This window comes from Lasioglossum baleicum, chromosome 5 (assembly GCF_051020765.1).
Source record: "Lasioglossum baleicum chromosome 5, iyLasBale1, whole genome shotgun sequence".
NCBI classification, from domain to species: Eukaryota; Metazoa; Arthropoda; class Insecta; order Hymenoptera; family Halictidae; genus Lasioglossum; species Lasioglossum baleicum.
In genome coordinates this window covers 8294013-8319571 of record NC_134933.1, presented here as the reverse complement: position 1 = coordinate 8319571, position 25559 = coordinate 8294013, and the positions used below count along the sequence as shown (strand labels likewise).

The 25559-nt window shown below is 39.7% G+C and overlaps 2 protein-coding genes and 1 long non-coding RNA gene across 11 annotated transcripts in view; 1 reads left to right on the top strand and 2 right to left on the bottom strand.

Annotated features, from left to right (window-relative positions):
- The window catches only part of LOC143208595 (cytosolic carboxypeptidase 1), an 80322-nt gene extending 65362 nt beyond the window's left edge, over positions 1 to 14960 (bottom strand). Inside the window, exons 1-4 of one of the 9 annotated variants that reach the window (XM_076423089.1) lie at positions 14542 to 14639; positions 11486 to 12200; positions 8548 to 9693; positions 3735 to 3877 (exon numbers count right to left, since the gene is read on the bottom strand). In XM_076423089.1, the coding sequence (XP_076279204.1) occupies positions 3735 to 3877; positions 8548 to 8729 (325 nt within the window). In that variant the 5' untranslated portion in view covers positions 8730 to 9693; positions 11486 to 12200; positions 14542 to 14639. Of the gene's footprint in view, positions 1 to 3734; positions 3878 to 4483; positions 4534 to 8547; positions 12201 to 14541; positions 14673 to 14771 lie in introns of those variants that run through there. The other 8 variants (XM_076423088.1, XM_076423090.1, XM_076423095.1 and 5 more) reach the window with 8 other exon arrangements.
- Positions 14961 to 18527: 3567 nt separating this feature from the next.
- On the top strand, positions 18528 to 23213 carry LOC143208738 (uncharacterized). Its single transcript, XM_076423423.1, has 4 exons — positions 18528 to 18683; positions 20225 to 20389; positions 22098 to 22226; positions 22590 to 23213. Exons 1-4 carry the CDS (start codon positions 18678 to 18680, stop codon positions 22788 to 22790), a joined length of 501 nt encoding a protein of 166 aa, XP_076279538.1. The 5' UTR covers positions 18528 to 18677; the 3' UTR covers positions 22791 to 23213.
- Positions 23214 to 23818: 605 nt separating this feature from the next.
- LOC143208739 (uncharacterized) lies at positions 23819 to 25559 on the bottom strand. Its single transcript, XR_013008969.1, has 2 exons — positions 25489 to 25559; positions 23819 to 25410 (listed from the first exon to the last, which is right to left on the bottom strand). It is a non-coding gene; the product is annotated as an uncharacterized LOC143208739 (long non-coding RNA).

The following is a 25559-nucleotide window of genomic DNA, read 5'->3' as shown; positions in this document are numbered from 1 at the left end:
ATTTTCTTTACAGTTACAGTAATTGAAACGTCTTTATCCCTAAAAATATCGTAGAAGGGAAAAGAAAATTTATATTTTATTGTATGGCTACATTTATTTTAATGTTTAAATATTTGTTACTACACTGCGGGTCTTTAATCATAAAAAAATCGTCTGCATCTATTGCAAGCAACAGAAACTCAACAGAAATTCAATGTTATTTCTTCCCCTAATGATTTTAATACAGTATTTTATCGATAATTGTCCCCAATACGGGTCTGCCCAGGGATAATTATCCGCCAGGGATACTATTCTTTGACTTTTGCCGAACGTAGAAAAGGATTGCGGAGCTCGAGAGGCCTCGGTTGTCGAGAAGTGTAAACATAACTAATCCAATAACAAAACTTCTTTATTTTTCATTGTTTTTTTTATGGAACTTTGACTGACACATTCGTGGCATTTTTCTAATGAAAATGATACCAAATATGATATAATACCAATTATATTTATTCGTGTAATGAACGATGAAAGTTTTCGACGCAAATAAGTACAGCGTATAGGAAAGACAGAGCGTTCGAAACTTTCATCGTTCATTAAACAAGTCAATATTATCGGAATTATATCATATTTGGTATCATTTTCATTAGAAAAATTCCACGAATATGTTGGTCAAAGTCCCATCAATAAATAATGAGAAATAAAGAAGTTTTGTCATTGGATTAGTGTGGTCTTCTCACCGATACACCCGAGCCGTATGATGTCATACTTCTCGGCGACCGAGCCCTCTGGAGCTTCTCGGCCCCTCAAGGGGGAACACCCCGCAGGGGTGGGAATAGTTCTGGGACAATTGTCGGCCAGACATTTGGGACATTTGTCGATAAAATACTGTATTGACATCTTCAACTTTAAAAATTTTTCAACAATTTTGAATTTCATCTTCTTAATTTTGCTATAACTGCATAGAGAACAAATTTTATTTCATCTAAAAAGAAACACATCATGTTTGTCAGTCATGACAAACATGTTGGTTAGACTTTATTAAAATCTCCTTGACGAGTCTGACTCGTTAAAATACGGCAAGGGGTTAACAAGTAAAAGATTCTAATAAACAATGAAAATTGAAAGGATCACGCAGGAGCGAACGAAAGCGAGAGCCAGCGGAAACAAGACCGCACGGCCCACGCGATTCAGGAAGTTCAGAGAAACGCGAGACGCAACGAGTCCTATTCGAAAGCGACCCGAAAGCGAATTTCGTCGTTTTCTGGGCAAACTGGCGCGGCGAGGAAAGTTCTTACGTGACACGTCGTCGGGAGAGTTCGACAAAGCAATGTTCCGTCAAACGGCGGGGACCCGGGACTGTTCGTGCGGCTGCGAATTAGTCCGGTTCCGATTGCGACACACGGCGAACCAATTGCAAAACGAGGCCGGAAGTTAGCCGAGCAGCTCGGCGATGATGCCGGGTTCGCGAGACCGCAGGAATATTGTGCAAGTTTTCTGGTGATTAGTCCGGCGAAATGGAAGCCAACGTTCGCGGTAAAAATAGCGATTTAACGGCACGAGCCCGAGTCTTAAAGTGTCCAATCTCTGCTTCGACTCGCACAGAAACTTCGTTGCCGCATTCGAGCATCGCGCCTCGCGCGAACTCCTCTGACGTTTAAAACCGAGTTTCCGGGGCCGGGAACGCGTTCCATTATCGTTGCCCGGATTGCACGAAGACCTCTTAAAGATTTCATGTCTTGAATGTCCTACGAACGTCTCTTGAACATCTGTGCTACAAAACTGTACGTCTTAACACTAAACCTACCACCTCCGGTCGAAATGACCGGTTCCAGATTTTTTATTTTACAATTATTGAAATAATGAAAATGATTTCATAAGCAGAGTTGTGCTAATTCAATTACGTAGTAATGCAACTTATTTCAACGTATTTCAACGTTTTTCAATTATATAGCAATTCAACTACGTCGTAACTGAATTACATAATTCAAACCTTTCAATTAATTCAATTACTAAGTATTTTATTCAGATGTGTAATTGAATTCATTTTATTTCGTATACTTGTTTGCTGTCTATGCAGCGTAGTTTCTATTCCTCGTCCTCCTTCATAATACATAACGCTATTTTATAATTGTACTCCAATTGCAATTACGAATTACATTGTAATTTAATCGAATGAAGATCTGAATTATAAATTACAACATGACTGAATTACAATGTAATTCAATTACTTTGTCATTATAATTCCTGGAGTAATTCAATTGTAATTCTGCACAACTCTGTTCATATAGGGAATGGTTGTATAGATATCTTTAGTGGAGCACGTATTACAATAGGGGCCGCACAAAGTCTAAATAAAATCAATCTTGTCATTTTTATAAGGGAACATGTGTGTGTGTATTCCAGTTACTTTTAAGGTCGGTAGGTTTAGTGTTAAAGACGTTTTTTTACGTTCATTTTAGATCTGAAAGTCTTACGTCCTAAAAGGACGACTTTCTCGAGACGTTTTAAAGAAGACGTATTATTTCAGATGTAATAATTAAATTTCATTGTATACAGTTAGGAACAAAACTAATCACACACACTTTAAATGAGAATAACTTTTTTATGAATGGACCAAACGAGTTCAATATCTCGTAAATGACGTCTAAAAAATATGTTGAAAAAATGCATTTGGTCGGAATTGTGCAAAACAATAGTAAAAATCGATGGCTGGGCCAATAACGAAAATTTAAAAGATGTGTTTGATCAACTTGTATAAATTACATATATACGCTCCGAAAATTTTATTGAAATTGGTTAATTGGTTTACTAGTTATACACGATCAAAAGTGGTAAAAATGGCAATTTTTCAAGATTTTCGGCCTAACTGTATTTGTGATTTGTGACTGTATATGTATCTGGGACCCTTCCAGTCCCTTTTCACGTGACCAATCAAATATGTATATTCAGACGTATATATTAAATAATTGCATAAGTTCGTGCCCGATTTGAAAATAAAATGCAATGGTTAAATGTTAAAGATTGGTTAAATTAAAAAATGGTTGAACTTTCTACAATTAGAAAAGAATGGTGATTATATGTATAATTACTTAATAAAGTATTATTCTTTAAAATTAACCATTGAATTTTATTTTCAAATCGGGCACGAACTTATGCAATCATCTAATATATAAAGACGTCGTAAAAACGTCTGTTGGATGGCTGTCAGGCGTCTAAAAGAGGTTTTAAATTTCAGACATTCAGCAAGGGTCAATCTTTAAGACGTGTAGTTTATGTCGTAAGCCGTTCAGAGTAAAATGGACGTCCTCAAGCCGTCGCGTGCTATCTGGGTGCAAAGTCCCTTCGGAGAACCGAGCAAGATGCTTAACGCTAGAACCACGGAGCCCGTCAAAATCGATGGTCAATGTTGTGTGGACAGATTGTTTAGTGCAAGTATGTACTTCTTTATTCGTGTGCTAACCAATTCACCTTAGTTCATCGCTTCTAGAATATCGAAGCACTTTCGACGGAAGATCGTGTGTGCATCGATACTCTGTAGTGATCGCAAGAAGCTTATCGAGCGATTCTCGGTGGCCGTGCCACATGAAACGGAACGTCTTGTTTAAGTAATAACTCTAAAAACAGCTATTAGGTCACGTTGCTGTAGCAGACTTTCTGAATTTATCTCTCTCTCTCTCTCTCTATGTTTGATGGAAATAGACTGACGTAGGTTTGGATAAACGGTAGAATCGTCAAAGGGCAATCAAGATCAATACCTGTAGATGTGACGCGCGCGTGGATCTTGGCGGCAACGTTCCTGAACGCCTCGCTGTGCGGCTTCGACGCACAGGTGATGAGCTTCTCCAGCAGAGCATCGTTCGCAGCCTCGTCCGGACCTTTGTTGCTCGGTGACATCACACTAAACCGCAAAACCAAACAATGAAAGCTCAATTATGAGGGGATACGGGGCGAGGGGTTGCAGGTGTGAAGCAGCGTTAGCGTAGGTCATGCAAGCAGGCTGTGAGAAACAAGCAGAACAGATTTCTGATCGTCTTCTTCGTCGACGGACGACGATGAACTAAGACACAAAGAACCGTTCGGATCTGTCGCGTCGGATTCTGTACGTACCAAGGGAAACACGGAATTCCGCGGACCGTCGGCTAACCTTCTCAACCTCGAGTTTACCCTAATTTCATCGAAGCAATCCGACAGAAAGAGCGAGCAAAACATTGCCGAATCTAATCTTTCTTATAATGAACTACGATCGTCGTTTTAGTAGAAGGAGTTCACCTTGCTACTTGATCTCCAAGTTGCAAATGGCTTTTCTAATTCGGTAACTCCGAATGAATTGCCCCTGCTAATTCTGTCGTTAGACGACTCAAACAAATGCCGCGTTCGAACTCATTTTATCGTCGTTGAATTCGCGTCTTTGAAAGAAATTGGAACAATTGACTCGAGCGATGAGAGGGCCAACGGGAACACAGACGGGGGCAAACCAAAGACCATTGTGATCATTGTACTTAACCAAAGGAGCGGGCCGCTCGTCCTACTCGTTTCCTACGAGACCCTTTGAATCTGCGATACAAGAATACAGCAATCACGAATCGCTTTTGATATCGAGTCAAACGGAAGGGGAACAGTCGCGACGTTTTAGGCGTGAATCGACGGTGTAGCGATAAATAGTTTCATTAAAAGTTTTGCTTCTAATAAATCTCGTAATTCTTTGTTGCTTTAAGTCATTTATATTCAGTTAATTTTAAAAATGGTCCAAGCCAATTCAAACTTCAAAAACGACACTTTCGTACGAGTGTTTCACAGAAAATTTCACATTCATGATAAATCTTTCATTAATCAAGACTAATGAAATTCTCAATTAAAATGTTACATAATATTACAAATATTTTCTAAATTCAAATGTCTACAAATATGACTTTGACTATTTTCGTAATTGTGGGCACATATGATATAAATCATTAGCAGCCAGTGAGCAACGAAAGTATTCGAATGCCCTTTAAAACAGAATAACTTTTTTGTAATTGTGCCGACCTGATTTTTTATAGTCAATTAGAAGCATTGGTTTACGAAATGATATGCAAAAATTATAATTTACAAGGCTACATGCAAAAATAAAAAAGACTTTTTTATTTGAGCCCTTAATGAAAATTTAAAATATCCGTTTTGCAGATCTATAGTAGTTACACACATGCTGAAAATTCCACATAATAAAAAAGTTTGAAAAAATGCCTTTTTTATTTTTGCATGCAACCTTGTAAATTATAATTTTTGGAAAATCTTTTCTGCATATCATTCCATAAACCAATGCTTCTAATTGATTAGAAGAAATCAGGTCGTTTGGTGCAATTATAAAAAAGTTATTCTGTTTTAAAGGGCGTCCGAATACTTTCGTTACCCACTGTACGTCTTGAATCAGTTGAAGATACCAGGAAATGTCCCAGCGAATTTCTTAATTCAACTTGGCCGAGTTTCTATCGTGAGTTACACAAGAATTGTTACAAAGATTTCACGGAGCCTTTCATAATAAAAATTTCGATGAAACTCTTTACAACTGTTTTTCAATAAAATGTTGAATTTACTACAAAATCGAAAAGAATTGATGTCCATGGCTAATATCCTAATCGACAGTTCATTGGCTTCCGGCCAGCTCTGGCATAATGCTAGTTAATCTCCTTTCGCGACCAGCTTGATCGTCGACACGGCCAATGTCAAACGAGCGAGAATCGAACGTTGGAAAGCGAGCCGTGTCGCAGCGCGTCACCGTCACCAGTCAAGGTTAATTAACGCGGCCGAATAACAAGCGGCGCTCGAAAATGAAGGGCGCCGACAGCGTTCGTTATGGCGATTGATAATTAGCGTCGCCGGTCGATTATTACTGTCCTCCACCGCGAGTTCGCCGTACCTCCCGCGTTTTCGACCATTTCTCGTTCGCATTCGACGCGTTCCATCTTACGTAGCACACAACCTGACAATTTTACATCATTTGAAAAAAAGTAACAGCGAATCCACTCATTCGCATTTTCGAATAGTCTGTTAAGGCGAACGCGTCCGGTCCGAATTTCAATTAATCAATAATGAGTTCCTGCAGGAAAGTAATTTCGGTATTTTAAGGTGAAATAAAGCCCAATTTTTTTTATTCAGGCAATGGACTTTAATGAATAAGATATTTTCCATTTTGTTCGATGATCGTTTGCCAAAACGAATAAATAAGAAAATATTTTATCGATTGCAATTCATTGCTTGAATAAGGAAATTGGGTTTTATACTTCGCCTTAAAATACCGAAATTACTTTCTTGCCGACCCAATATACAGGTGTGGCCGGACGGGTGGTACAACCGAGGTGACACTACATGTAAAAATAAGTCGAAAAAAAGGAATAAGTTTTTGAGAAAATCGAGTTTAAAGTTCCGCCAGGTTCACGTGCCTTAGTACATATGTATGCACAAAGTACAAGTGGTTGATCCTGGTCAGACGCGTCAGACGATTCCTATGAAATAGCCAGAGTTGGGCATTTGTATTTAAATAGTTAAATATTTGTATTTAAATACAAATATTTAAATACAAATATAAATTTTGCCCAACTCTGGCAATAGCACGTGTATTCGCTGCATTTTCAAACTCGCTTTTCTCGAAAACGAAGCGTCAAACAAAAAAATGTTATTCCTTTTTTTCCGACGTATTTTTACATATAGTATCACCCCCTGTATAATGGGCAATGATTATGACCGTTCACAGTTCTAATTAACGCTAGAACTACCGAGCACTAAACGCAATTAGCATACATTACCTTATAATAATGACAAAATTGCATTTGTTTAGATTTCATACCAGTTTTGTTCAAATATGTATAAAACTTCAATAGAGAAGTTCACTAAAAAAAGTTTCTCGGAGAAACATATTTATAATTTTAATATTTCTAATAGAAGAAATCAGGTGCAAGTCATTTTGAGACTCATCCAGTAGTTCTAGTGTTAATAATTTTTAAAAATTTACTGTTGATAATATCTCGTGCAGACACATTAGTCTTTCCGAGTACTTAATTGAGTACTTAAATGACAATTTGAATGTTCCCGGTGAAAAATGGCTCCAGCAAAGCACTCGGAGGGTTAAGGATGTCGGCAAAGACTGCGAAGGCTAAAACGATTATATCAATTGCTCGATCTCGTTCTACTGTATCGAATGTTGAGTCGGAATCGATGTCCACCGGAACACGATCCGACGAACCGCAGAATTTATCGGCTATAAATATTATTACCGCGCCCTGTTGATAATTTACGGATCCAACAGCGTGACACACCGTACGTTTTGGCCGGAACCGTGTCGCGGCCGTGCCAATGCAGATTTTGAAATTATTCTGACCAACCGGCCAAGATTCTACCGAATATTTTACTGGAACATCTGTACACATTGTTCCCCGAAGACGCTCCGCGCCACGTCGTTCGCGGAATCCATTTCCCACGCGGCTTTCGACGCTTCAACTGCCAGATCGTGAGCAAATGAACGACACGACGACGGTGCTCTTGAAAATCCGTATTTTCGTAAGAATAATTTCGGTGGATTATGGTCGAAGGACTGCTCCATTTTCTGGCAGTTAACGCGTCACACTAAAGTTCTCTCTACGGAAAAATGATAAAAATTATGTGAACGCCATGGGCGAGTGAAATTTTAATCCATCGCTCGATCCGACTTGTTTGCAGCTGCAAATATGTGAATAATTTGATACATGTCCAGCGTACACGGGGTGATTAATTAATTCGTGGTACCGTGGTTTATGATTCGCGTGGTTGCCAGTAGCTTCTAGTATAGCGTGAATTAAATTTTGTGGGCAACGTGCCTATAATTTTCGAGGGACTGCGAGAGCACAACGTTAAAAATTTGATTGTTCGCGTAGATTGGAACCGGCGCACACTCGGCCCGATTGAAGAAGCACGCGACATTTCGGGAAAAATCAAGTTTCACAGTTCGAACAATTCAACGAAAGAAAATGAACAAAAACGGTTAAACAGCTGAAGGAGGCCACCTAAATATCTCCTTTATTTTTAACGGCACAAAAAAAATATTTTTGGCATAATTTAACTGGTATCGAAGGAGGAATATCATAGAAGAACAATTTTTCTTTGTCCGGTTATTTTTTCAAGGTTATCGTTATTTTTTATCGGGAAAACTTTTTTTTATTCCATCTTGTTAATGACTTCAGCATATTCAAATGTATTTTTTTTAGCCGCTATAACATGGAATAAAAAAAAATTAGTTTACCGATAAAAAAATAACGATGACCTTGAAAAAACTATGAACAAACAACCGGAGAAAAGAAATTGTCCTTCTGCGATATTCCTCCTTCGATACCGTTTATATTATGCCATAAATATTTTTTAAGTCATTGAAAATAAAGGAGATATTTAGGTGGCCTCCTTCAGCCGAGACACCCTGTACCTTAAGTTAAAAATCATCGAGAAGGAATTGTTTTTTCAAATATTCAGTTGAAATTTCATTGCAATATCTTTAGTGATTATAGAGTTATTCGAACACGTCGCGTGCGTCTTCAATCGGGCCGAGTGTGCGGCGAAGGGTACCGCGAACATCGGCACCCCGTGGACAAAGGGTTGAAGCGTGCGTGAATCGAGACGGCTGTAGAGGTGCGTTCGGAACGGGAACCGGAAACCGGAAACCTGACGCAGAGCTGCGAGCACACGCACGGGACGCGGGCGCGAGCGTTTTTGTTAGTGGCGGGATTTTTACTCTTCGTCCTGGTCATCGTAATCGTTCTCGTCGTCCGCCAGCTGATCCGCCTCCATCGACGGCCGGTTACCCGTGTCGCACTCCTCCGACGCACTTTTCATATTTCCCTGGGCCGCCTCTTCCGGTCCCCGCGCGGCTCGAGATCGAATTTCTGTCGGCTCGATCGGCACTCTCGTGTTACCGGAACACGAAAGAGGTTTACTCGAACACGACGGCCTTCGCGATGCAACCTTTAACGCGCCATCCTCGACGCGGCGACTGGACGGTGCTGTTTCTCCTCTGCTCCAACGAACGAAACGATCCGCGACCACAGATCCACCTTGTCGGCGGTCACGAGGATCGAGGAACGAGGATCCGCTACGCGATCCCGCTCGGCGATCGAAGGAACGCGAAAGACTCGGCTCGAGAGAGGTTTTCCGTGAAATTCGCGGCACGATCCACGCGCTTTGCCACTCCGAGGCGGTTTGACGTTTCGCGCTGCCAAAACTATGTTTAAAAGCATAGCACGCACGCACGAGGCGCCTCTATTTATAGTGACGGCCGCTTTCCGAAAACCGCGCCCCTTTATCTCATATTTTCGATCCGACCCCCGCCTCACGGTCTCACCCCCCGGAGAATCGGACCCCGTGTTCCATGCCACTGTCGCATCTCGCACGGTCAAGGGGGCGCCAGATCGATCGGCGTGTCCTTTGTCCGCATAATCGCCGATCGGCTATCGTCTTTGCTAATTTCGCTGGACCCGTACACCTTCCAGCTCTTTGTTGGTTTTCGTTCGACGTTTATTTTCGTCTTCCGAGGTGTCGACGGTCTCTCGGGACTCCAGTCTCCAAGGATGCCCGCTGCTCGATGTACTCGTCCTTCGGGGATCGGTCGCCGTCCCAGAAACTTCCGCGGGATTCGCGTACCTAATAATTTCGCGTGATTCGAAAGAGCCGCGATATGTGCACGTAATTGTGAACGTGGTCTAAGTCAGGTATCGACTGCGGATTTTATGCATTTATGACAAAAAGTTGGAAATTCAAACAGTAGAAACAGTAGAAGAATTTCAAAATACTATTACTGATAGGAGCTAAAACTGATCACACACACTTTAAATCAGAATAACTTTTTTATGAATGGACCAAACGACTTCAATTTCCCTGTAAGGCTAGAAGAATTAGTTTAATTAATATGTTGAAGAAATGCATTTGGTCGGAATTGTGAACAACAATAGCAAAAATTGATTTTTACGACTTTTTTTTTTAAATTTAAAAGATGTGTTTGGTCAATTAGTATAAGTTATATATGCTCCGAAAATTTCATTGATATTGGTTGATTGGTTTACGAGTTATAAACGATCAAAAGTAGTAAAAATTGCACTTTTTGAAGATGTTCGAACTTTTTACCACTTTTGACTGTTTATAACTCGTGAACCGATCAACCAATTTCAATGAAATTTTCAGGATGCATATAATTTATAGGAGTTTACAAAATACATGTTTTAAATTTTCGTTATTGGCCCAGCTAAAAATGTTGTAAAAATCAATTTTTACTATTGTTTTTCAGAATTCCGACCAAGTGCATTTTTTCGACATATTTTTTAGAATGATTTAAAGTGTGTGTGATCAGTTTTGCTCCTAACTGTATATTATTCCAACCCATTAAACATATGAATGGGTTGCTGTACCATTCTTCAAAGTATTGTTTACATTATTAAATGTGTTGATATCTAATCAATTACTAAACATTTAGGTATTGTACGAGATATTGTACCAATCATATCCATTTTGAAAAATCATAAGGAATGGAAATATTTCAGCTAGGAAGAAATGTTTCATTTTCGAGTTGAAATAACTCTGAGTGTAAAGGGTTGACAAAGAAAATAAATGTCTCACTCCAGTTTGTTGCAAATAAGCTAGAAAATTTGTATTTTGCATAAAAATCCTCTGTATAGTCGTATACTTGTTTCGAGATGTTCAAAGGAAAATGATATTAACACTAAATGAATTCCACATAAATGTTGAAATAATTTAGACAATAAGTCAAAAATTACATTGAATAAATTTAGTTTAAACTAATGTGATATGAAATAACTGATAAACTAATTTTCTTTCAATTTTCACTTGGACCACTTTCATAATTACGGACGCATATCTCGCCGCGTGTCACGCGACGAAAGATTTTGTTTACTGCGCGAACCGCGGAATGACGGAAACTAGACCCGGCTGCCAAAAGATGGAGAAACGATCGTTAATAACGAACGAGCGAAGATATGAAAAACAGGTGAGAACGTGAAATATTAGCGACGTCGACGGAAACATCGTCCGGTATTTTCCTCGAGCGAGGAGCGCCGAGGATCTAGCGAGTCCTCGAATAGATCCATCTTCCGAGGAAAATTCTTGACAGTAACCTTCGCGCACTGTTCGAATTCACTCGAAAGCAGACCTTCGTTTGTGATTATAATTTTTTTTTAACTATAGAAATAAATTTAAACCCTATGATTTCTTTTACAGCTATGATAATTAGATTTCCCTGTTCCTAGAGTTCCTGAATGACTACTGAAACACCCCATCTTTGCATCATCGAGAAAAAACTCCTTGTAATCCTTGAAAGGAAAACATCCCCTTAAGGAAGCTCAAAATCGCATCGTAGACCGCGGAAGTCCGCGAAGAAGTCTAAAGCTGTCAAGTCTGGAAACACGAAATCACAGCTCCCTTCCAAGATTCCCATTCGAAGAACTAATCGACGAACAAAACGTGACAAAATGAAACGAGCACATCGAAGACTGAATACCCGTCAAGTGCAGCAACACCGAGTCACAGTTTCCACTAGTCTCGACGTTCTCATTGAACCGTGGCAGCTTCGATCGAACAAATAGACGGGAGCTAACCTCGCTTCGGTCAGCCACGCGTCTCCGGTGGCATCGGAGACCACACGTCCGACAAAGCGAGTGCACTCGCGGGTGCGCTAAGAGGGGGTTAGGACACGGAGTCCTCGAGCACGGCGAGACCTTAGGGGAGGAGAGCGCCGCGAGAGCGGAGCGTGCAACGACACTGTCCCGTTATTAATAGAGTCGGCTCCGATAAATATTCGCACGCGAAGAAAGTCGGGAAAACGTGGATCGGCGAGCCAGGAGGAAACAGAGGGGAAGAGGGACGGTGTCCGCGACGAAACGGCCTTCGAACGCACACGGTGGAAAAAGCACACACGTTGAGGCGGATCCTCTATCGCGAGCCGTCGAAGGACACACCGGAGAGTCCACTTGTCCTCTCGTCGTCGGGACACCGTCGAGATCCCGTCAGGATTCCGTCGGTACGCGACCCGTCACGCAGCAACACACCGTCGAGCCGACGGAACGCGACTCGTCACGGAAGGGTGTCGCGCGAATCAGGTGTATGCGGCACTTGTTGATAAACACGAAAGCCTCCCACGAAGCGGATTGATTAGTAGCCGTGCGAGCAACCACGAGCGTAGTCGACGCCTCACGAGCCTCTCCGTCTATCGATTCCTGAAACGGCGCTCCGGTTCAAACTGGTCCACCAACCACTCCTCCGCCATTTTCGCGGCCTCAATTGCACAGCAATTTTTCCGCAATTTTCGAGACCTCTAAGATTCTCACCGTCAGGAGTAACATCCACGAAAACAGCTTACCGGATCATTGCTTTTCCTTTTCCTTCGAAATCGCACCGTCTAAACTCAACACTCCCGTCCATAAGTCACCGGACACTTATTCAAATTTCGATGCAGACGAATTTTTTGCTATTAAAGGACGTTGTATTATGGAATAAAAGTGGTGCTTACTAATTTCTTTTTTAATGTAGAGAACATGCAAATCAAATCTTATTTCTCCTTTTACCAACATTTATTGAAGTAGTGTATGTATATATTTAATTTTGCATTCAAATATTATCGGATAACGGCTACATCGAATCAAAATAAAACAATGAAATCAAGTTGGAAGCTTGTATTCCTTAATTACCATTTTGTTGAATAATCGTCACACAATTTCTCAATCTCCTGCTTCCAACATTTATTCAAATAGTGTATGTATATATTTAATTTTTGCATTGAAATATATTATCGTATAATAGCTACATCTAATCAAACTGGAAGCTTGTATTCTCTAATTACCATTTTGTTGAATAATCATCCCAGAATTTCTCAATCTCCTGCTTCCAACATTTACTCAAGTAGTATATGTATGTATATATTTAATTTTACGTTCAAATATTATCGGATAATAGCAACATCGAATCAAAATAAAACAATGAAATCAAGTTGGAAGCTTGTATTCCTTAATTACCATTTTGTTGAATAATCGTCACACAATTTCTCAATCTCCTGCTTCCAACATTTATTCAAATAGTGTACGTATATATTTAATTTTTGCATTGAAATATATTATCGTATAATAGCTACATCTAATCAAACTGGAAGCTTGTATTCTCTAATTACCATTTTGTTGAATAATCATCCCACAATTTCTCAATCTCGTGCTTCCAACATTTACTCAAGTAGTATATGTATGTATATATTTAATTTTACGTTCAAATATTATCGGATAATAGCAACATCGAATCAAAATAAAACAATGAAATCAAGTTGGAAGCTTGTATTCTTTAATTACCATTTTGTTGAATAATCGTCCCACAATTTCTCAATCTCCTGCTTCCAATATTTATTCAAATAGTGTATGTAGATATTTAATTTTTGCATTGAAATATATTATCGTATAATAGCTACATCTAATCAAACTGGAAGCTTGTATTCTCTAATTACCATTTTGTTGAATAATCATCCCACAATTTCTCAATCTCCTGCTTCCAACATTTACTCAAGTAGTATATGTATGTATATATTTAATTTTACGTTCAAATATTATCGGATAATAGCAACATCGAATCAAAATAAAACAATGAAATCAAGTTGGAAGCTTGTATTCCTTAATTACCATTTTGTTGAATAATCGTCCCACAATTTCTCAATCTCCTGCTTCCAATATTTATTCAAATAGTGTATGCATATATTTAATTTTGCATTGAAATGTTATCGTATAATATACCTACATCTAATCAAACTGGAAGCTTGTATTCTCTAATTACCATTTTGTTGAATAATCATCCCACAATTCCTCAAACTCTTTTTTTTAAAATTCTAACATTTTTAATTTTCCATTGAAATGTCATCGAATAACAGCTACATTCTTTAATTACCGTTTCGTTGAAGGATCATACCACAATTCCTCAATCTCCTGCTTCCAACATTATTCAATAGCTAAAATCTAATCTATAATAGCTACATCTAATCAAGCTGGAAGCTTGTATTCTTTAATCATCATTTTGTTGAACGGTACGTTTAGCTAGGATTTTAAGTCAGCATTTATGATAAAAATGGAAGGATCAAATGCAAGACAGTAAAAATTTTTAACGAATTTCAAAGTACCTCTGCATCTGTTCAAAACAGACAAAGTTTATTTTGTATAAAAATCGGTAGTCTAGCGATAATCGTTCCTGCAATTAGAACGAGTTTGAACCGAATTTTACGTCGCGTAATTATTCGAGGATTAGCCTGGTCGACAGTTGTACGTATTATATTACGAAAGATAAATGAAATTTTATAGCTGTTCTTCGTAAGTTGTTACGCGTAACCTTGAGAACCGAGTATCTTAAAGACAGGATGGTAGTATTGTCAAGATAGAATTTCCTAGAATTCGTTGCACCTAAAAACAATTTAATCTTCGCGTGCACTGTCCGAGAGAATTTCATACTCGAAGTATGATCATCCGAATTTCCTGAACGACGCACAAGAGTTTAAGTTGCTAATGTAATTTGAGAATTGATGGCACGTACCTCGAAGAGTCCTCGCGACATCTTTCCCAATCGCTCATCCTCCTCCGACTGTCACCTCGACCCTATCGGATCAAGTCTCGCCGTCGGAAGTTGTCTTTCGCATTTTCGGCCAGCCAACCTCGCACAGCATCCTTCGATAACCACGATCGGCGACATGAACAGATAAAAACCTTTTAAAATCTGCCGAGAACCCGACGAACGGTCATAGTTTCGCGAATGGATTCTCTTACCAGCTGTACAATTCCTCCCAGACCAGAAAAATGAAGGTTATCCGCAAGAAGCGTAGCCGAAAACACGTCAGCGACTGCTTGAAGTCAACTTCGAAACCGACTGATCCTCGTCGAACAGTAAATAAATTCGATATCGCGTCGAACAGAGATCACGGTGCATTATAAAGGTGTGCCGATTTCCCTCAAAAACTGTGATAGAGGATGGGTAGAAATTCTCTGATGGCCGCTAGAGTTCGCTAGTGTAACAAGGCGTATATAGTGGGGAGTGGAGAGACGAGCACATACATTCCACGCCAAACAGAGATCCTACAATCCTACAGGTCACGATGGCTGGAATTAAATATTTACGGTCAATCTCATAATTGATCGCGCACACTTTAAATGAGAATAACCACATTGTAAAACGACCTCAATTTTTTTGTCAAGCTAGTTGAAATAGTTCACCGGATTCAGGTATTGAATCAACCTTTTTTACAAATATAGTGTTTCTCTCTCTCTGACAAATTTTATATATCAAATACTTATTTAACAGTGATTACTAGACTGCGGATTTTTAGGTGTTCATGAAGAAATCGGCTGGGTGAAATATAAGGCAGGAAAGGATGCGAAAAATTTCAGAATATTGTATGTAATGTTGTTTTTAATGCAACAAAATCGTTAAGGGACGAAATCAATTTTTATATTTCTTCTGCATCCCGTAATCAATGCAGAACATTTTTAATCTGCATAATGATCCGCAGTCTAGTAATTCCCAATTCATTAACTTTGTAATGTATGGAAACTGTGTAGATCAGAGTTGTGCTAATTCAATTACATTGTAATTTAATAACACAATTGAATTACATTGTATTTCAATTACATAGTAATTCAACTACGTTGTAACTGAATTACATCATTCAAACATTTCAATTAATTCAATTACTAAGTATTTTAATCAGATGTGTAATTGAAATGCAATATTATAATCAAAATACAGCTCTCCAAATTATTGCCCAGAACTTTGAAGAAGTGCGATATATTTTTATGTTTTTCTTTCATATTCTATATTCCTCATCCTCCTTCATAATACGTAACGTTATTTTATAATTGTACTCCAATTGCAATTACGAATTACATTGTAATTTAATTGAATGAATTATAATTTATATAGAGATCTGAAGAATAAGATCTGAATTATAAATTACAATATGACTGAATTACAAAGTATTTTATAATTGTTGTAATTTAATTGAATGAATTATAATTACAATGTATTATTTACAATGAATGAATTACAGTGTAATTCAGTTACTTTGTAATTATAATTCCTGGAGTAATTCAATTGTAATTCTACACAACTCTGGTGTAGATAGTAGTGAGTCTTATTTTACCTCGCTGCGCTGCAATGACACCGTTCACGTGTGTCTAAGGGTGCAATTATAGTGGAGCGGCGAGCATCGATGATAGCGGCGCGGTGAAAACAAACCAACATTCGTGACAACATTTCGACACATACTAAAGAAAAAGTACATATGTATTTTCTTTGTTTTTCTTTTTTTTCACCGCACAACTCACCTCGCTGCTCCACTCTAAACCCATACTTACGTCACACAGCACTTCGCTGTAGCCTCCTCATTCTTAATGAGTGAAATTAATTTGCAGGAGGGTGAAATTGACTTTCATTAGGTTGAATTTGACTTGCAAAAGGGTGAAATTGGAGTGCAAAACCTATATATTTATCAGACGACCAAAAACAGTGAAAACTAACTGGATAAAAAAATGTTCCACACAAAAGATTTCAATAAAAAGATTAGCAAAATGTTATTACCTGATAAATAAAATATAGGTCGCTTCCATTTTTCTTTAACAACATCGTATTTTTTTCACTGATCGATATACCTTCGTGTTCTCTTTTAGATCGAAAACAGATTAGTGTAGAAGTTATTAATTTCCTTGCCACTCTCCCTTACGAGTTCGAACACTGTTAGGTCGCCAGAAATCGAGTGACGATTGACTGACGATCTCGATGCGCCGGATCAAAATAGACCCGGTCACCGACGACGGTCCCCGACGAGCTCGTTTCCAATGTAACAACGAACCTCGCCGGGTTCAATGCATTGTATGTACAACGGTAACGAAAGATTCGAGAATGCGACTCGGGTTCCCGCTAATCATCGATCAAAATCGAAATGGGACGGTGCCGTCACCGAAGGACATTAGAAATGTAGATTCGGGTGTCGTAGACACCACGCCACGCCCTTCATTCATATTCCGAGCGAGAATGTGGCATGCGTCAACCGGTCCACGTACCTACTCTCTCCGGATTATTCATTGTTCGCTCGAAACAATGAAAAAAGCGGTCCAAATATTACAATCGTTCCCGAAACACCAGGATCCACACAACCGGTCGTCACGGTTACCATCCTAGCTCGTGTCCGCCATTTCTGTTTCGCGCGCGATTCCCGTGGAATAAGCCATAGAAAATCCTGATCTGGGAGCAAAACTGATCACTAGACTGCGGATTTTATGCATTTATGACAAAAATGGGTAAGCGCCATTTAAAGCAGTGGACATATTAAAAAGATTTAAAGACATTAGGGTATTGGTTTCAGCTTAATCAGATAATTAAAAGAAGAAAGAAATTTTTTTATTTTGCATAAAGTTCCGCAGTCTACTGTTTACACATACTTTAAATCAGAACTTTTTTATGAATGGACCAAACGACTTCAATTTCTCTGTAAGTTTAGAAGAATTAATTTAGTAAATGACGTCCAAAAAAGGAATTGTGAAAAACAATAGTAAAAATTGATTTTTACAACTTTTTTAGCTGGGCCATTATCGACAATTTAAAAGATGTGTTTTGTAAACTCGTATAACTTATATGCACTCTGAAAATTGCATTGAAATTGGTTAATCGGTTTACGAGTTATAAACAGTCAAAAGTGGTAAAAAGTCCGAACATCTTGAAAAAGTGCATTTTTTACCACTTTTGATCGTTTATAGCTCGTAAACCAATTAACCAATATCAATTAAATTTTCGGAGCATATATAATTTATACTAATTGACCAAACACATTTTACGAAAAGTCGTAAAAATCAATTTTTACTATTGTTTTTCACAATTCCGACCAAATGCATTTTTTCAACATATTTTTCAGACATCACTTACTAAACTAATTCATCTAGCCTTACAGAGAAGATGAAGTCGTTTGGTCCATTCATAAAAAAGTTATTCTGATTTAAAGTATGTGTGATCGGTTTTGCTCCGAACTGTATGTTTAATCATTAGGTGTACGAACAACAGTTGGAAAGTAAAAAATTGGACCGATCGTAAGGTACCGAAGATAATTAATTAAATTAATTGGAGCTTTTAATGGAACTTTTAACAAAAACTATGATCAATTGCAAAATCAAAACTGAGAATGGTCCATTTCCCCTACGTTTTCTGTTACGGAATTAACCGACTGGGCGAATGAACGAGTAAAAACGCAAAATTAAAAATTTAAAAGGTTGCGCTGTAAAGCGGACTTTCGTTTCGCAGATCGGATAGCATAAAATTCGTATCAATTTATTCCAAGAGCTGGACTGCAACAGCGAGGAGAGTCTCGCGTGTCACGGACGGCGAGTCGAATCGTCTAATTATTATGCTCGCGTCGCAGAGCGACGAGAGAAAAAGCTGGAGAGAGAAAGAGAAAAAAGAATCACGAGCAGGTATCCCGTTGATCGAGGTGGACGGTCGGGAGGAAACGACACGGAGGAGCTAAGCGTAGGAGCGAACGACAGAAAAAAAAAACAATCACGGATGATATCCCAGCATGGTGGTGGGGGTTTGCTCTCCAGGAAGAATATATAAATCGCGGGTGGGGCTGAAATTCAGGTTAGTGCAGATAGCTTTCCGAGCCTACCGCGAAGCTGCGATCACACACCATGCAGGTAAGTCGTGATTCGCTGAAACTAGTTTTTCGTTTCTTAGACGCCTGGTGATCTCGAAACGCCGCGCAGCGCCGGTTCTTTTTGTCGACGCTTCGAACCAAGACAAAACCCTCGGATTTTTATAAATAATTCCTGGGCGGAACCGTTACCTCGACGAAATCTATTTCCGCGTTGTTTGCCATTCAGGACCGTGTTCGTATGCGGGCCACGATCGTCGCGCACCGAGTTAGTATACCAGCGTGTATGTATCATCAAAAGCGTCCGCGTCACTCTTGCTGCTTCTTCATTCGATGCAGGCCGCGATCAATCTGTATCGGACTACCGCATTGTTTCCACCGTCATCTTCAGACGGAGTAACTCCTCGAGGAGACGCCCAACATTCTTCTCTAATCCTTTGTTCCCCTAATCGGTTCTGGCGGCGCACCGAGCTTCCGCGGTTCTTGGCAAAAATCTAGTAGATGAAATGAGTAACATTCCATTTGGCTTCTATTGCTTGCAATCAATGCAGACAATTTTTATTTCGCATAAAGATCCGCAGTCTATTAATAACCTTGCGCTCATGGTGGGGCCGCGATAAACGATTATGCGACGCACTGTGGAGCAATCGATCTACTTTCTTGGATGTCGATCTTGGACGTGATGCCAACAATGTTTATTTTCCATAAAGATCCGCAGTCCGTTGATTACCAAATAGAAGACTTTTGTCCAAACTTTACGTCTGCGCACAATGATAATATTAGACTGCCGATCTTCACGCATTTATGGCTTGTGAAAATATTCAAAAAAGACTAGGATATAAAATTCTATAGATTTTTGTACAATTTTTTATTGTATCTGTTCCCTCATTAAAAGTAGGATTCTATTTAATTCCACTTTCTTAAAATTTGTCGAGAAAAATTGGAGAATGCTTCAACACTTCAACACTCACAGTCTCATAAAATTCCATGTAACCAGTTATGAAGGAACTGAAGTAACTGAAGGTTAAATAACTAAAATACAGAAAGATTCGAAACACTAAAGATAATCTGAACCGGTCTTGAATTTCGTTGAATCGTTAATTAATGTTCGTTTTTATCCTCTCCTTTATCAATCCTTCCGGCTTCGAAACTTGGATCGCGCTTCCAACGATCTACAATCTTCGATCTTCCAACAATCGAAGTTCGAGCATGAACGATCTTCTTGAAGAGAACAATAGTCCTGTGCGGTAACTGGCAACGAAGTTTCTCGCATGACAATTGCTTTTGTAACGAACCAGCGGACCAATGAAAGTTTCCCCGGCCGGATCACATGATCCAGGAGATCCTCCGAGCAGATACCATTCGAGATTTCGTGCGCGTTCGTTTTTTCGGGCCTCGGAAGCCGCCTTCGAGATTTCTTATTGTACCTATGACTCATTTATTTTGAACCGAATCGTGGAACCGTCGGATCTAGATTGCAGAATCATTCCACCGAATACAGGTTTCATGGGACACGGCTTATACTTTCGGAGTTGCTATACATATAAAACGATGGAGGTGATCAGGTTTTTTTTATTTCCAAAGGTCCACGTCAAGCTGCTCGGCATCGCTGTGATCCTGGTCGCGTCGATAGAGTCGAAACCGATCTGGCCTGACGTCTACCTGGGCAATTATGCCTCCGATGCCATAACGTTGCAGCAGCCGCAGCTACTTCACTACCAGCAACACAACCCTTACTACTATTACAATGTAAGAAAACCGCTCCTTCGATTTAACCCTTCCGTCTATACCCGAAATTTTAATTTCATGGATATGAAAAATGTTGAATTTTCAAGTCAAAATAGCTCCGACTGCGAAGAGTTAAACATTGATTACTAGACTGCCTGAAGTGGAGTGAAATAGAAATTTATTTTCTTCCCTATTGCTTTTAGTAGGTTGAGAATAATGTAATAGTATGTTTAAATTTTTCTAATATTTTTGCCATTTTAGATTAGACCTATTCATTTTCGTCATAAATGCATAAAATCCGCAGTCTATTGATTACAATCAGGGTTGGGGGTAAGAATTTTATCTACATAAAAATTTTTGTCCAAGTGTGATTACAATATAAGGCGTAACATTCATAATTTGTTAGACTTTGTTTGTGATCTTCATCACGAGTGTGACTCGTTAAAATTGTTAAAATACGATAAGAGGTTAATAGCCAAAGAATTTAGTACATATGTAAATGATTATTTTGATACTTTGGGCTAAAAGTAGAGGTGTGCGGGAATCCTGTGAATGTGTTCGGGATCTCTGAGACGAAAGTGTCCATTTCCTACCCATTCCACTGCCGGCCAAAGAAGGACAGCGTATGGGAAACCGCGCCGCTAGGCCGTTTTGGGTTTCTTCTGTGTATTTCAATGGGGTAAAAAAAGGTAAAAAAATTGAAAAAATCAAAATATCTTAAAAGCTGTTCCGTAAAAAAAATTTTAACTTTTATTTTCGAATTCAGCAGGAGAAAATCCATAAGAAAAGTTAGCTCTCATTAAATGTACATAAAATCAATTTCATTTAGTAAACTAGTGTTATGCGAGTGTCGGAATAGATCCAAGTCAAGATCCTGTTTGTGGATATATCCAAAATGGCACATTGATGTGGAAAAGAAAAGAAACGACTTGCGCGAGCTTCGAAAATTTTCTTTTCATCCCTCTAATAAAATCGTAGTAGTTACAGTAAAATAAGAAGCGATTGTGTAGGCAATGCCAATGCTCGCCACTCGAAAGTAACTGCGCCCAAACCCCGGTAATGCGCAATAACCAAATCACTACAGCGTGTCTTTACAATACAGTCATAGAGCAATAAAAACTCGACCGTACGCCCCAACATTATTACCATCGTCGAACTCGCACCCGGACCGCCTACCTGCGTATACATAGTAAACTGGTGCCCTACCGTCGAACCTACAGAGGTGTCTTGGCAAAATATCTTCGCTCGACACGAGTTGCCGCCAGCGCAGTGGTGTTCACCACTAGAACGGTCTGGATTAGGTCGTTCGACAGGTTACGGCCAGTTACGGCGCGGCGAACGCCCGCGCTAGTGGTGAGCGCCACTGAAAGTGTCGTTGCGGTGCCGCATGCCGGTCCGTCTAGTGTGCGGCAAAGACCACCACCGCGGTGTCTTTTTGACGGCGCGGGCCGCTGCAGGTAGCCGCCGTGTCGGTATAGTGTGCGACGACCTAGAGTCACGGACAATCGCCGTCGCCGGCACAGTTCAAAGGCCCACGTGTTCTTTGCGATCCGTATTTACATGCTGTCCTCTACGTTTGGCTTTCGTCTCACAGATCCCGAACACATTCACGGGATTCCCGAAAATGTTCGGGAACACTTCGTGCAATTTCTCGACAAGAGGTATCAACATAAAGGTTAACAATAATTAATACAGACAAAACCTGCATCATTGCCTCTTTGAAATCCAGGTAGCCACAGGCTTGAACAACGTTCCAGCGGCTGTGATCGCTCACTCAAAACCAACGATACCTCAGATATCCTCCTACGGTGTCTTCTATGAACATCCGTTCTTCGATTTCCGGTTCCCAGCGATTCCGGTAAGCATTCTCCTAAATTCGATAACTCCAAGAGTTTCGGTTCAATCGCAAATGCTGCGAGAAGTTTCATTGTCAATAGGGGTGGGATCAAGTTCAATATGTACTCACGAATCCGAGTCAATTTCAATAACCAAGTTTCATTTCGTGGGTTTCGATTACTACTTAAAATGTTATGTTCCAATGATTATATTTGAAAAGTATTAATTTTAAACAAACTGACAATGAACTTCTCATTTGCGATTGAACCCGAACTCTTATCTAGAGATGTGCGAGATCCCGAATAAACATCGAACCAACATTTTCGAGTTCTCGCACAGCTCTAATTGAAAGACTTTCGGAGGACTAGCAATGATTTCGTTGCAGCTGTACCCAACGGTGAAGCCTGTTCAATCGGATGAGGAACCGAAAGCAACCCCTCCGACGACGACGACCACCGCAGCACCAACGGAAGAAAAAGATGGCGGCATCGAGAAACTGGACAACAAAGTCGAGCCGGATAAAGAAACGAAAAAATCGAGCGAAGAGAGCAGCGATGATGACACCGTCGTCATCGAGTCGATATAAACTCGCGAGACCAGTCTGATCAAACAAAACGCTTGTACGATTTTATCATATTTTCTCACGGAGTCACTTTGATCATTAACGAATAATAAACTCGACTCTCATTTTCTTAGTTATCGGCCTTCGAATACGGATCGAAACATCCGTCATTCCAATATCCAAACGTTCCTTTATCCAGATATATTCATAAAATAGGCTATCTTATCGAAACTTGATTAGTCTTTGTGCGTTCGTTGATTATATCTAGAGACGCGGTAGCGTCTCGACGTCTCGACACTAAGTACATGTTCAACACCCCGTATACATATGTACATACAGTGGGTGAAGCAGATGAAATTTTCAGCATGTGTATAACCAACATAGATCTACAAAACATATACTATTTTAAATTATCATTAAAGGCCCAACTAAAAAAGTTTTAAAAAATGCCTTTTTTATTTTTGCATGTAACCTTGTAAATTATAATTGTGGGAATGATTACATCGCCAAGGCCATCAACCGACCGAGTCGTTGCGCTCGTACGAAAAACATCAAACGACACACGTTAGCCACTGTAAACAGTCGAGGACCGGGGCAATGAACTGTCAAGTAAACCTAGGCCAGTGTCATCGCGCGTACCCTGGCTAGGTCACGAAAAACACATATAGGTGTGCCGAGACGCACCTGTGTGTACGACGATAAAGCCAGGCCGCAGAGGACGCGGAACGTCTTTTACGTTCGACTACAGAAGTTCCTGCAATTTTCAGTTTTTATAGACAAATTTAAAGAACGTGGTACCAAATAAAATCCTATCTTCATCGGTAATAGCATTTGTAGGTCAAATTGTATCGAATTCGATATTCCAGCATTTCTTTAAAATTTTGCAAAACATAAATGCATAAAAATCCGCAATCTAGTTATTACATATTGGACTTGAACCCATCACTACCTCCAGTATCCAAATCGATGGGGGAAGGTGTTCAGACAAAGAAATGTTCATACGATTATCGTCCCTCCGATAATAAATACTGTTTACTTTCTGGACTGGAGGGGACCGGTAGCTCGTTCGAATACGCGTCACTGCTCTTTAATTATCTTTAAGCTCTCTTAATTGGAATTATTTAAAAACGCAAAATAATGGAAGTGTAACAGAAATAGACAAAATTCACAAAATGGATTAAACTGTTTTTATTTTTATGAGAGCTATTCTCGTGCGGTTCGTCGATGTACAATGATGAGTAGGGGCGGTAGGAGTATTCCTAATCTTTTACAGTATTTGCTGGGTACCCGTAAGAGGCGACGTATGAAAATATACCAAGTACTAATAATATATATAAACATCCCGATAACGTAGTGATAAATGTTGTACACGCCGATCAACACTGACAATATAACTTCTATGTACTATATGCTAACAAAAACTTCACACTTTCTCTCTCCTCGCACACGCACGAGCGCGCGCGCACAGAACGTAAACATACTATTTGAAAATGGCTCGCAATGCGCTTATTCTCGGCCTTTATTCGCTGAGCGTGATTTAGAATAACGAATAACGAATGCAAGTCCGAGGATTTATTCGTGAATAACGAATAACGAATAAAGCGTTATTCGCAGGTTACGAATAATTTCTCGGCGAATGAAATCGTTATTCTCGCGAATAAATCCTGGGATTTTATTCGTTGTTCCTTATTCTTCATTTTACATGCAATTTCCTAAAGTCTGACTCGCCTGGTTCTGGTAACACGCTTTCTGCATACTGCGCAAGTTGACATGTCATGAGCACACTTGATACAAGCTACCATATGATAACATGGAAAAAATGCTACTCCTGATTCTTCGTTCTAACAAATTTGGCACATCTTCACATCGTCTTTGTCTATGGACTTATTGATTTGCATGTTCGCTTTCGATAGATCTTCTATGCTTCTTTCTACAGATTCCGTGACGGATCCGATGCTTTGTCAGATACTGCATTCCTTTACTATCTTATACCTGCTCTAGCCTGGGCCTCCCCAACAATAAGGGCCTGAGTGCCACATGTACAACATATTATAGCGAGAGTCCCATCGTCGACCGATTTATACCGACGATGGTAATTTCCCAAACTCCAGGTTATCCCCACTCATAAACCTCAACCATTCTTTCTCTCTCCCCAGTCCCTTCGCTCTCCTACCGTCCTCCTATTATACCCCTACAAAACTTGACCCGTCCTTGACGAAAACCAGGCATCCTCACCAGCGACCATCCCTTGCTTCTTTACCTATTTTCACTTTTCCTCCCCTACACAACTCCCCCACACAATTCCCCTACTCCAAAGTCATCCTTCCTTCCTTTTTTCCTAAACACCGTTCACATCATCAGTAGAAAATAAAGATCAGTAACGAGTTCTAAAATTGAATTCATTTCGAGATCATCACAGTCTATGGGCGTATTGTTTTGCGTGTTCACATTCGACAGATCTTCTACGCTTTTTTCTACAGATTCCGTGACGGATCCGATGCTTTTTATGTCACTATCCATGGAACTGGATCGGGAACTCGGACCAGGATTACTTCCCGCGTCTTCCTTCATTTCTACGCTAGATCAGTACAGGCTGAACTTTCTTAATGAAATTTGAAATTGATGAAACTTGAAAAGATGAAATCTGAAATTGAAAATATTGAATTTAATATATCTAATGATCCATCGTTATACAATATACATGTAATCATAAGTGACATACCAATTTTCAAGATGAATAGGAAAGCAAAGCAGTGCTGAGATTGGGGTAGTTCCAACTTGCAGGCAGGTAAG